The sequence below is a fragment of the Drosophila subpulchrella genome, unplaced genomic scaffold (genome assembly GCF_014743375.2).
Source record: "Drosophila subpulchrella strain 33 F10 #4 breed RU33 unplaced genomic scaffold, RU_Dsub_v1.1 Primary Assembly Seq354, whole genome shotgun sequence".
Taxonomy (NCBI): Eukaryota; Metazoa; Arthropoda; class Insecta; order Diptera; family Drosophilidae; genus Drosophila; species Drosophila subpulchrella.
Window position 1 is genome coordinate 2327968 of NW_023665577.1, and position 13395 is coordinate 2341362.

The window sequence follows — 13395 nt, forward strand, 5'->3', positions numbered from 1 at the left end:
GTGGACCCCAATGCAAAATGCAAGTTCTCCGGCTATTCCCTCGATAAGTTGGAGGAGATGGCAACCCACTGGAAGATGGTATTCAAGGGACTCCCCGCAAGTGCTACTGACGAAGATAAGATAAAACTTATACTCGTTTTGAGCTATATGGCGGGACGACGCGATTAGGTTAACTGATAAAGCTATCTTTATAAGACTTTAATTACAATATTTGCACTTTAAACTATTTAAACCAGATGTTGAAGCTGAATTGTTGATTTATCTTTATTGTTGTGTTTCCGCCTTTTTACATTTGGTCCAAAAGTTTTGTTATGCCTTGTCATAAAGCTAAACAAGGAAATTATGTCGTTGTATGATACCAAACTATTTCTTTTTCATATTATCTAACTATTCAATTGATTTTAAGAATTTTGTAAAATCAGCCGGCTGAATTCAAAAGCTGATATAAATGAAAATATAATTGAAATCCAACTTGAAATTTCTGCAATTACTTGATTATTTTCAGAAAATTCCAAAGAGTGTATTAGATTTCTTAACATTAAATCTTATGTAAATACTAACGTTATCATAGTTTTTTAATGGAAGCCTTTTTTTAAAACTGAACCCCTCTTGTGAATGTATTCATTGCCCAACATCTTTTAAATCTTTATTACTTATTTTATTTGCAGTAACTTCCAAATGAATTCGCATAATACTAGTTTCTATCTCTGCATCGCGCTCAATCCAAAATTAAAGGACCATCAAGTGCATCGAGGTACAAATCCACTGGACCCCGGATTTCACGTCCCTGCTTCAGCCAGACACCAAATTAGCATACATACCATAAAGCAAATTTGATTTCTATCACAGACCACCCAAACCCCGTCCCTCAGAATGGAGGCAAGGCACTCAGCTGTGCGCCAAGCACTTAACCCGCTTTTAGCAATAAAATTAACTTTCCATAGAGATTCGGGATGCAGGGACTCACTGGCATCACGTACGAGTGGAACGTATAGGAAATTAATGGTTTAAGGCAAAAGTGTTTAACGAAATTGGCCGGGGGATGGGCTGGCGATGGGATGGGAGCTATAAGGCGACACACATGCACACCAAATACCATGTAGCCTACTCCGAAAGGCAGTAAATCCTCCGACTATCTCCGCATTTCACTTTATTGGCGCATAAAAACCGAGTCAAACCGAAACGAATACGGAGGAGGAGGAAAAACACCAAAGGAAAGGCAGCCCAGATCAGTCTCCGTCCGTCGCCAGTCCGCCCATACGACCATCCGACCATGGAGGCCGGACGGGTCTGGTGGAGCTGGTTCAATTTGAAAGGGAAGCTGTGCTTAAGAAGGCGTGTAATTGAAACATTCAAAAGACAATTTCCAAGTCTTAGCACAGACACACTTAATGGACGCAAAAGACATGGACAAAGTTAAGAAGTAAAATGCGAAAGAAAAATGCCACGGACCCTGGGAGGCAGTGCATCCTTCACTCGTTGGGGTGGGTGTGGGTCAATCAGGCGTGACTGGGGGTCAAATGGATTGGCATGAAATATTCGCATGTATTTCCCACCCAGCTGACACCCACATCCCCTCCTTCTTTTCCGTTTCCGCTTTCCATCTCGTAGGTAGACAATGCGTACGTTAATTAAACAAACAGCCAATAAGATTGATGGCACTTTGATTGAAAAACAATTGATGCAACTGTGCGTACACATTAGCATGATATTGGACGAAGCGTCCTGGTCATCAGAGGAGCAGGATCCGCATCGGCGTGTGGCTCTTATCAGCTGGCGGGCCAAAAGTTCCCGAGGAGTTGGTCCAAAGTTCGCATAAATAAGGACCAATATCAATAGACACTTGTGTATGGGTAAGCTGATTGACAGCATTACAGGGTCCGTTTCTGTGGTGTTTTAATGGATTTTTGATTTCCCCTTGGCACAGGGTTTTTAGGGGTTGATGCCGGGCTGCCATTTTTTGCTTCCTCGTTTATCGCTTATGTAAACAAGCCGCATCTAACAACGGGGCACCACTTGACACTGACATGCTGCGTTTTTGATAGGAAGCCGAGTCCAAAATGATTCCCACTAGCCCCAGCTCCCATTGGTTCGTAGTTAGTCCACAAATCACGTTTTAAGCATTTAAACACATATATATTTCTTATATTCGGTGGCGCATACATTGTTCTTATTGTTTTACGGTTACATAAAATATTCCTCTATTTACAAACACACTACGTATAGTATTTTCGAACGAATCCCCAGCTAAAAAGTATGCGTACCTTATACTCGTCGAATATTCGTTGACTTTTCTGAAATCCACTCAGTTCTCCTTCAGTTCACTATTTGGTTTAGTATCTAGCCAAAAAATGGGTTCGTTTTGTTTTTAGTGTGGCGTGTAAAAAATTGGCAGCCGCCAGTCTTTTGTTTGTCTTGTCTTCTTGTGGTTGTGTTTTTAAAGTTGACCAACCTGGTGTTCATACATACGTATAACTGTTTCATAAGCCAAGTGCTGAACTCGTACTACTGCTAAAATCTAAAACTAGGCAAAAGCGGTGCAAGCATATTATCACAGGACAAGATGGAAATTTAAAAAGCCACAACTTTTTGGTCTTGTACAAAATCACACTTTCGAATCGTTTGATTTATCATTATAAAACAAACAAAAAATTAAAGAAAATATTTTGAACATAAAAATACAATCGCTCATTTACTAATTCTGGTACGGATTTGGAAGTTTTTATCCGCCATATGCCTTTTAGAAAAGCAATTAATCTTTTGAATTTCTCACACTGTGTATTAAAGATAGAATGATAACATGTTTACACAACATTGATTACATTGCGTTTCAAAATTAAACCTTTATTTAATTACCTCGATGGATACACAAAAATCCTGTTGCTTTTAATGCTCCACTTTCAAATGTGTTCAATGTTGGAACAGAGCAGAGTTGGAAAAAGGCTGTTTGTAGCAGTTTTGAAAAGCAATTACAGGCGAACGGATTCTTAGTATATTAATTAGTTAAAACAATTGACAAGTGCAACTCTATCTATCGAACCCCAAACTGTAAATCATTTTAGGTAGTTTTAATCGAGTTATAGCCAAAAGAAGACGAAGTCATTGACAAACAGCCCTTGATGTTATAATGTTGATGTTATTTTTCTTCTCCAATTCGTCCAACAGAGTATGATTATAATTAAGAAAAGACAGAAAAGACAACTAACCTATAAAGATGAAGGGAGGTGGTCCTTTTATTTTATTGACTGTCTTTTTTCGGCTACAAAAAATGGTAGAACTTCTTGGAGTTCAAGGTTTGACAGCAAACCTTTTGTGAGCAAATTTGAAAATCAAAGCCAACAGGATTCTTAAGCATCCGTCAAGATAATTTTTTGGAGTTACTCAGTGATATTATACAAAAAACATTATTAATAAAATAAAACATAGATATTTAATACTGAAAAATTATATCAACTAAATTGTCACACCTCAAACGATCAGAAACTGTGAGATTCCAACGTTAGTTGTGCTTAAAATACGCTGCACATCATTGTCCAAAATAATTTTGCAAAACTTATATTCGGTTAGATATAAGAATAAGTACACTAGACACACAATAATGTATTAACTCACTACAGCTTGGTGCTAATAACAATCACAAATATATATCATCTACATTGTAAGAACCTTTAAAACGTTTCGATTTCTGTTTTTTCCCTAGTGTGACATTAATGGAAGTGCCTCGTACAAGAAGTTGAACCATTTTAATTTTGTTGCGTTCTATTTGAATAATAAATATATCACTTGCACTAGTTATTTCAAAAGTGTGGAGCTTCGCGTATTGCTTGTATATGAACCCTCTTACAGGGCTATTAACTTGGTTTTACACTTTTCGGCCTCCCACAGATCCAGCAAATGATCTCGAGAATTGGGCCCGCGTTCTGGCGGAGTATTCTCTTCAGAAAGACTGGTCGGTGAGAGGACTCCGGTCTGTAAAATAAAGTAGGAATAAAGTTACAGTATAAAAAGATAATACCAATAGATTTTACCTTTGTGGCAATCTTGCGAGGATCTAGGTTGAGGCCAATGTTCTTGGCCAGCTTTGAGAGTGGACTGGTCAGCTGCTTTAGCTTGTTGGCCTCCGGCTGAGTGGACAAGCCCAAAGGAAGGCTGAGATCTCTTGGCGACGTACTGAAATCGCGTCAGGCAAATCGTTACAGTTCAAACACGGCTCAGCTTTAACTAAATATTTGTATTTTGAGCGATTGGGTTTGGCCAGAAGCAGCCGAGTGTATGTGGTATCGAGCAGGCACTGATATTTCGTATTTGTACAATAATACATGCTAGTCTTAGGTATTTAATATAAATATAGAATACATACAACGCATAGAGGGATCATAATAATACTTTGAGCTTGAAGGGATGAAAACTGACCAAAGATTTCCATAAACACATTTACAATATTTACTACAAATAGATTGGCTAATTAACATAAGACAAAATACAAAGCTCTAACCAAAAATAGATCTACAACCAAAGATCACTTGTAGAATACAGACCTGGGCACAGGCTTCACCTCTTCCTCCCCATCGTCATAGACTTCCTGAGCTTGCACGCAAATCAACGGATTGGGCGTGATCGGTCGAATGGGCGGTGCATTTTCCAAAAGGCCCGTGGGCAGAGTGACGTGATCAGTCACTGAGGTAATCGAAATTGTGAGCACATCCTCGGTGGTCTTACACATGCTATCCTTCTGCTCCAACTGCCGGATCTCATCGGAAGAGCTGGGCGAGTCTTCCTTCTGATTTCCCATGACAATGCCCACCGATGGCAGGAAAGCATTTTCGTTGTAGTTGGACTTGTCCATTGCTATCTCCACATCGGAGTCCACCTCGGGCTCGTACAAACTGTTGTCGTGCTCATCGGTATCGGTACTGCTAGCGCTGTTCGAGTTTCGTTGCTTGCGGCCCAGGGTAAAGACTGCCTTCTCGGCTTCCTGGCCAGATTCGATTTCATTGCCTCCGGTCTGACGCATAACTTGCGGATTGGTGGTTGCTGCCAAGCTGCTGGGGTGAGCTTGCTGGTGATTGGCGCCTGACGGCTTCTTAAAGGTTTGGCCCAATTTCGAAAACTGTCCCGCGACATTCGACAGAGCCTTTGAGCTGAGTTGGACAAGCTGAGATTCGGAAAGGTTTCGCGGCATGCCCTTGGGAACATCCAACGTCGGCAACTTGCTCTTCCTTCGCTGCAACACACCACCTGTGATGTAGCGAACGTCTGTATTCCCGGCATTACACAAAGCAATGCGAAACATCTCTACAATGGAGCTTAAAGATTCTGTGAGCTCCTCCTGAGTTTTGATCACATACGCCATGTTGTTGAAGAATCTTAAATTAGCCGAGCGGAACATGTGGAAGTAGCCTTCTTGCCCGTCCACACTGTAGTTGAAACGCAAACAAAGATGCGCTGGAGCAGATCCCTGGAAGATTTTGGTCTGCTGATGCATGCCAAACTCGATGAGACGCACCTGCGTCAGTTGCACCTTTTCAAATCGGACAATTTTGTCCAGGTGCGAGTCGTACTCGGCCACAATATAGCAGTCGTCGGTGAGCAGCAGTATGGAATCCACCTCGGTCTCGTTGGCATCGCCGGAGCTGCAAAAAACAAAATGGTTAGTTTTTAAATATCAACATGTACTGTAGATATCCCAAACTCACCTTGGGTCGGCATCTATTAGTCCCCAAGCTCCAACGGGATACTGAGCCGTTCCCAGCAGCAGGCGACGACAATCTTCCACCAGCAACTTGGCATGCTCGGCATTTTCGGTTCCATCGTTTTCATCCGGACCAGCTTGGCCGCCTAAGGCACTAAGTGATTCCGAGGAGACCTGGTTGCCCAACATCAGATCTATGGTGGCCTGGCGATAAGAGTCCTTAAAGCGCGCCAAGTAATAACTGAAAGTTTTAATAACTCATTAAAAGGAGCGAAAAATAAACCATTACAAAAATAAGCGGATGTGAGAATGATCGGAAAGGATAAAGCTTAAAAATGGGAAGAATACCTTTTGCGAAATAAGAATCAAAGGATATACAACAATTGAAGCAACTAAAAACAGTAAGTGTGTGGTCTTGTTTGCCTGGCCATCTACTCCATCTTGGCATCGCCTCTGACCTGCGCACCTGGTCGTAACGATCGATTCGATTAACTGCAGCTCGGGGCCCAGTACACCGGGATTATAATAGCCCCTAAGAGGGGGCCGGGTTTCTGGAGTGAGGATCTGAATAATAGTTTCCAGGACCTCGTCCTCCTGCAGCTCCTCTGCCCTCAGCAGCTGGCCCTGCATCAGATCGATGATGCACTGGCGAAACGAGTCGGCAAAGTTTTGTATGAAAAAGCTACGAAGAAGTTGGGCACGGCATTAGCTACGGGTCTGTGCATCGGTATAAGGTTATGGTGTTAAATAGAAAACCCCATTGCTTAGTTTTGGGGTTTGAGTTTCAGACGAAAACATAATCTTGTTCTCATTAGGCTGATTTAAATATGGAAAAACAGGCATGCAGCATTAGTAAAATATATGAATTCAATCGAAAAAAGGTTTAGAAAAATATGGTGGCATGACTCGGCTTTACAGCTTTTATTATTGATTGATTTGACTCCCAATTACCCAAAGCTATTAGAAAAATTACGAATGACCAAGACAGACTACTTCGTGTAACAAAAATAGGTTTAATTACAAATAAAGTGGAATATGATTGTGATGAGTGAATCAATCAAGATAATGAAAATGTCAAAAGGTAAGGGCAGCAAAAAATACAAAAATAGTGAGGTTCAATAACTTTATACGAACCGATTAGCTGAGTTCATGCCGTCTTTCATCATGCCGCTGATTTTGCGTTCGCCGGTACGAGTATAATCTCCCTGAAATAAAGTAGGTTTAGTTTGCAATTCCATTAATTTCTTGGTTTTCTACTCACCTTCAAGGCATTGGTGCCCGCATACTGTCGACTGATTATGTCTCCATTGTTTGCCCAAAGCACCATAAACGGCGACTTCAGTTGTTCCGGAATGGGAGTGTAGGGCGGCGAAAGGCCTAGTTTTACTAGCTGAGATTCAAGCACCGCCTTTCCAATGGCAGTTTGCACCACATTTGTTCGATCCAGGCAGTCCATGCAGTTCACCCGAAACACGGACTTCTGGTTGCATATCATGCCACGCTGATCCCGCCAGTGGAATCCCATTGCGCCAGCTTCTGGGCCAACTGCATCGATCAGAGCCGAAACGTTCTCGAAGCGCATGCCGCGGCTAAATGAGAGTATACGTTATTTGGTAAACTTACAAGTCTTAACTCAATGCACCTTACCAGTATTCGTGAAAATCGAAAGTCACATAAATCAACAGCTCCTTGTTGAACTTGACAACGTGGTCGGCATAGGCATCTCCAATCGTCTTTTCCTTACCGCTCTGCTCGACCAAATTTACGATGCAAACGCGCCCGTAGGTCTCCAACTCCTTGGTAAAGTGAAGTTCAAAGGCCTTTTGGGTTTCGGCTACCCCTCGATCTAGGCGTGGCGGTGGGCGGTACTTATAGCCGGGCTGGCTCCAAAAGATCGGCACGGAACCACGCACTTGGGTGAAGGACAACTGGTGGTGGCGGAATGAGAGTATTTGCTCCGTCTCCACGTAATTGGCACAATTTCCCTTCTCGTCCACTCCTCGTCGCTTGTAGCTATTGTTATTGAGTGAAAAGATATAATAACTTCAAAAGAATGCTTTAAATTTTGCATGATTACCGTGTTCCCGCTCGATGACGAGATCTTCGGGACACCAATGCCAAGGTAAAGCACTCATTGCCAATGACACAGTTCTCAACTTGCATAAAACCCTGAATGACAGGCAGTATCCATGTTTTGTCCTGACAAAATTCAAATTTAAATTATCCACAGAAGTCTTTTAGAGACATTAGCAGTAACTCACATTCAAGTTAATCAGGTCTCGAATCATGTGCATGTTCCAGAAGAATCTCTCATCAGCCTGCGACTGATTATCCTCCAGATTGGCCCCATGGCGCTGCAGATTGTTGGTTATATCGCAGTCGAAGCTGAAATAGAAGCTGTCCGTCTCGTCGAATACCTTGTGCAGCTCCTCTGTGATGCGCCGCTCAATGTGTTTGGGTTCCCGGATGCCCACTGATGACTTAACCTGCTTGGTGGCCAAGTTCGCTGCTTGCTGGGTGGTGTTTTTGATGGTGTTCCCGGCACTCTTGACAGCGCCCCACGTCTTGTTCATGCCCTCGAACAGCTTGGTGCTCTTTGAGGAGCCCCCACCAGATGATGGAACGTTGGCATTGTTGTTGTTCGAGGCCGAGACGCTGTGAGTGGGCGTGGACTGGTTGCTCCTAAATAGGAAATACATATTGAATTATTAACGAATACACCTAAGTGATTGGTCCAACTCACTTGGTGTGCTTGGTGCAGTTGGGCAAATCGGTGTCCGGTTCCTCGGCACTCAATATACATATGGACTTGATCTTGTACACCAAGTGGGGTGGATATAGAACACCCACAGCGGTTGCCTCCTTGACCACAACCAAGTGGGGTTCATAGACATTGGGCAGCGAGATCACGCCCACAATTCCATGCGTGACTCCAATGCACTCGATGTCGTCCACAGAGCTGAGATCCCATCCTAAAAAGAAGAAATTCGTATTTGTTAACCAAATAGCTTAAGTGGGTTTCAAACCCAAGTCGCAAAAAGGTAGCCTGTCCTATTTGTATTGACCAATTAAATAAAGGTATCTTCGTTGGTATATGGTTTCCCATCCCTGCACCCTAATGACAATGTTCGTGTTCATTAGGCTTTATTGGTATTTGATTAGCATACGCCCCCCGAATAAAACCATCTTTCACAACAAACAAATGCCAAGCAAGTTCAAATAACTAGAACATTACTTGTTAAGAGAGGTCGAATATTGACCGCCGACTAATAATGGCTGCCCTTAAATGCCAAAGCTTGTAATTTCAGGTTACATATTTGCATCTGGGGCGTTGCGTGTGGCATTATTTCCCCTTGGGTTCACAACTGCTCATTACTGTGCACTGAATCTGAAAGCCATCCACACCACCCCCACTTGCAGCTAAAAACAGCATTGTGCAATTGCACTTCATGTGCCACCCATGTACGTGCATCCTTGGAAATCCTTTGCGATGGGGGCAGAGGTCGGTGGCACGATTTCAAGTTTGCCCGAACCCCATAAAGCGTGCTGAGAGAACTCTTTTCTAATCTTATCTTGCAGTGGGTTTATCCGGTTTTCGTAGATAGCACTGGAAACTGTCTGGAACTCATAATTCAGGCCTACTACTGTGGGCTGTAAAATCAATAGAAAAGTGTTGGCCCCCATAAATTATGTCAAGTTCTTTTTGGGTGCGAAACCGCTTTTCATTGTGGGGACAAACGTTTTCGGCAAACAACGAAAATTGACGGGCGGAGCAGCTGCGGTGACCTTGGCAAAGATTTATGGGCTGCGGCTGGGTCAGGGATCACGCCGCGAATGAGTCACGGAAAGCAGAAAGTGACCATACCCCAGGACTTGGGGCCCCTGGGAGGTATGCTGTCGTCCGATTCCATTAATGGCCACAGGTTGCGTGTCAGAAAATTGATCCAAATGTAATTGCTGCGCAATAAAGCAGCAATTAACGGTTGCAGACACATTGTTGACTGCTGATTGTTTAAATTATAGGAGTTAATAATAGAAACAGCAGGTTGTCAACTTATAGTCGAACTCTATACACTGAGAGGGCAAAATGGCCTTGGTAAACGGTTGTTAACAAGCAAGTTGGGGAGTTTTAAAAGGGTTTTATAGCTAAATTTTGAAAGATTTTCGTTAGATATGATGACTGTGATGGAGTTGACTAAATTACTGGGGAGACAACTTAAAAGAAAAGGGAATAAAATTCTGTATTTTAGTAACTAGGTATGATATAAAAAAGTGCATTACTTTTTATAATGCAAAATGAGTCCGCATTTGAAAAGGAGATGAATTAGTAACTCATCTAGATTGGGTTTCAGAGAAAACCGCCTTCCGGGATTGTTTATGATTCATTAATCTTTTAGGTGGCGCCCTTGAAATGTACAGAACATCACTTACACTTACACACTCCAAACAAATGACATTTTTTCAGGAAGTAGCAATTGCTTATCCAAAGCAACTGATTCATGACTTATCTGAATAAACTTCAAAACAATGTTGACCTCAGCATATTAAATAAACAATGTACATGACGACACCCACACACAGACAGTCTGATTCATTTGATTCTACTTTTTGGGGCTTGTAAGTTACCTGCTTTTATCGAGAACTCCGACGTCCTACGATGCCACCACAAACTCTTGTCCCGCTTCACGAAGATATAGTGCGAGTCGGTCTGGAACACCTCCATGCTTGGTTTTCACTACTTTATTTGCGACATTACCCGACTAATTCAATGCGACGCGATTAAATACGCCACTAATTTTCAATGTTTACGAAATTTGTGACCAGCAGTGTGACCGCGCCGAAGACGACAAAAAACGCTATAGCCCTCAAAAATAATACCACTTTAAAAATACCATAACGTAGCTTACGTTATTTCTTTAATTTACGTAAGTTCGAAATGTAAAATTAATTTGCGGTTACATATTTAAATTTTGCTCGCTATTTAATTTTTGCTTTTTTCACTGAATATATATTTTGATATCCTTTTCATATTCATTTCTAACAATTTTAAGCGTAAACTTAGTTAATACCCTATTCACACACTGAAGGTTTCTGTTTCAGCCACCAAACTCCGCTTAAAGCCTAGTACTCAGATCGGCTAAGAGTTTCACTAGTCGAAAAATCTTATTCTTTGCAGTGTGACCGACGTTTTCAAAGTTCATCCGCAATGCATGTAGCATGGTCTTACTGTCAAGCAGCTGGGTTTGTTGCCAAACGGAAATCAAATCAATTGGAGAAAAAGGAGGAATCTGCTGGTACACAAAGAAATTAAAATAAAAATAAATGGAATGTTCAACGAAAGTTTTTATTTATGTAAATTAGTAGCTTAAAGCACCTTTCTCGACCCACGGATGCTTCGCCATCCTTCCCGCGCCACCGCAGTCCAGCTCCGAGACCCAATAGGCATATTGGACCTTGAGAAAGTGGGAGCCGGATTGGGAACGGGGTTGATCCGCTGATGCTGCAGGAAGTCGCCTAGCATCCTGGCAGGGGTTGCCTATGGCTTCTCAAACTGTTCCTTAACGGGCGCCCTATTTTCCTCCCCCCTATAGAAGCCTGCGGGTCCTCCAGCTCCGCTTAAGTGGCCAAGTAGCTGGTGGTGGTGGTGTACGGATTCCTAATGGAGTGGTCGTCGGAGATCATATTACTGGTGGTTTTTCTAAAAAGATACTTCTATTAGTACAACGCAACCAAATTCTTTTGGCCAGATCTTACTTTCTTTGCGAGGACACGCCCGGCAGGATTTCCATGTAGAGGGCGAAGTCCCACTCGGCATGTTCCTTTCCACTGGGATTCTCTAGTGGATCTCCTGCAGCACTTCAACCATTCTGCGGATTTGCCCCGTTGTGGTATTGCTTCCTGTCGGTGAAATCCCACAATAATGGGCAACAGTTTGGATTAGGCGTCCCCTTTCATCTGCACTGACATCCTTTAGCCGGTTTTGGTGTTTTTCTTCCATTTTTAATTTTTAAATCCCCCACCGCTTCTGCACGAACACCGCCAAAGATTAAATTTCGTATTCCTTGGGCCGCTGGTATTTTTTCTGGTATTTCCTTAGCTCATCTGAGTACCGCGCTGAAAAACAGACCCGACGAAAAGTTTTAGCCGCCTGTTTGCCTCTCGCTCACTCCTATGGTGTTCGTCGATGTGAGTACTAGGCTTAATCGACTTTTTCTTCCGTAAGAAATACACATGCTAGAAAGAGACGAGAAAAAGTCGCTACCACTTGCTTTAGAACAGCACACGCAAATCGATTCAGCATCCCAGCCTTTTTATTCCGAATTTTTTACGAGTTTGGGTGATTTCTGTACTTATCGTTTTGGGATTTTATTGAGAATCTGTCAAATTTGGATGGGAGCTACAAATTTCCAGAACGGCTAAACCTTGTGGACCATCCGTTCAACGGATGGTAGATGGTGGATGGAAGACGCTATTAAGCGGTAAGTGAATGCAAACTTAGCGTGATTGGATGCGAGTGCACACGCGTTACCTATCGAAAAATCATAAAAATACCGAACATACCGAATAACGAAAATCAGGCCGTGCTCCGTGCCAGTTGGTATTTTTACTGCCTTTGGTCCCACTCTTGCCATGATGTGTGAAAAGAGCTTTTGCTTCTGCGCATTCTAGCTGCTGCGCCTCTTGTGTAAACGGTTGTTTATACAAATAATATTGCTTTCACCTGATTTTACACAAATCTGAAATGTCGACCACCGCTAATTAACCCTTAAATAGACGCTTCATTTGCTTGATTTTAGTTGCCGTTATGCGGTAGAAGAATAAAAACGCAATGCGTGTAATGCTTCTGCGCATCCTGTTTGATGATGTTCCGGTTCTCCAGTGCCTGCGGCAAAGAAATATTGAAAATTACGACGCCCAAATGTTTGTAAACGGTTATACAAATATCTGTTAGCTTTCCTAAGGGATACACTAAACATTAATGCACTTTGATATATTTTTTATTTTAATATTTCGGCTGACAAATATTTTCAATCTGAATCGCTCTCCTGCGGTACGGCTCCTGGTTCGGGGCTTGTCTTTTTTTGTGTCGCACCAAGGCAAGTCAAAAGCCTTTCACATATTATTTTCCTTTTTTGACATACTGCAAGACTTATTTAGGAGTCAAATCAAATTCCGAGATATTAACTTTGTGAAATAAGCACGAAGATGCTTTTCCTAAACGTTCAAAGGCAAATGAAAAAGGTTTAAAACAGCTTTAAGATAACTTCATTTGCTAACACAAATACGACATAAATATGTATTACTTATGTATATTTCAGAAAACCACCGAAGTTGAAGGTGAGCAGCAACAGCAACCGAAACATTAGGAAAAATGGGGCAAAGTAACATTAAATATCTGTGTAATTTATTTTTTCGGTATTTTGTAGAACAATTTTCAGCAAGAAACATAAAAATGACTGAATTCTTGATTAATAAGAAAGCAAGGAAACTATTATTTATCGTATCGAGCTACTTATTGGAAAGTCCCCGATCCCTTTCCGATTGCCGATTCACCTTTCTCACAGGAACGGATCCGTAGATATTTTTTCCCTGATCCGTTTTGGAGCCAGCCAGTACCGACTACGAAAAGAAAGTGATCTTCAGAGAGAACTTGGAGATTGTGACCTACGTTTACGCTGAGAGCATGGAGATCTTGAGGAATG

General features: G+C 42.1%; 1 protein-coding gene across 3 annotated transcripts; it reads right to left on the bottom strand.

The window, feature by feature from the left end:
* Positions 1 to 2315: 2315 nt before the first annotated feature.
* On the bottom strand, positions 2316 to 10526 carry LOC119560082 (phosphatidylinositide phosphatase SAC2). 3 transcript variants are annotated; one of them, XM_037873397.1, is made up of 12 exons: positions 10319 to 10525; positions 8436 to 8664; positions 7954 to 8374; positions 7770 to 7891; positions 7340 to 7705; positions 6954 to 7281; positions 6827 to 6897; positions 6159 to 6374; positions 5697 to 5933; positions 4539 to 5633; positions 4029 to 4170; positions 2316 to 3969 (listed from the first exon to the last, which is right to left on the bottom strand). In XM_037873397.1, the coding sequence occupies exons 1-12, from the start codon at positions 10413 to 10415 to the stop codon at positions 3841 to 3843; spliced, it is 3453 nt and encodes a 1150-aa protein (XP_037729325.1). In that variant the 5' UTR covers positions 10416 to 10525; the 3' UTR covers positions 2316 to 3840. The 3 variants fall into 3 exon arrangements, with proteins under 3 accessions (XP_037729325.1, XP_037729326.1, XP_037729327.1); XM_037873398.1 differs by lacking the exon at positions 6159 to 6374 and having other exon boundaries at positions 10319 to 10524; XM_037873399.1 differs by lacking the exons at positions 2316 to 3969; positions 4029 to 4170; positions 4539 to 5633 and having other exon boundaries at positions 5779 to 5933; positions 6041 to 6374; positions 10319 to 10526.
* Positions 10527 to 13395: the final 2869 nt, after the last annotated feature.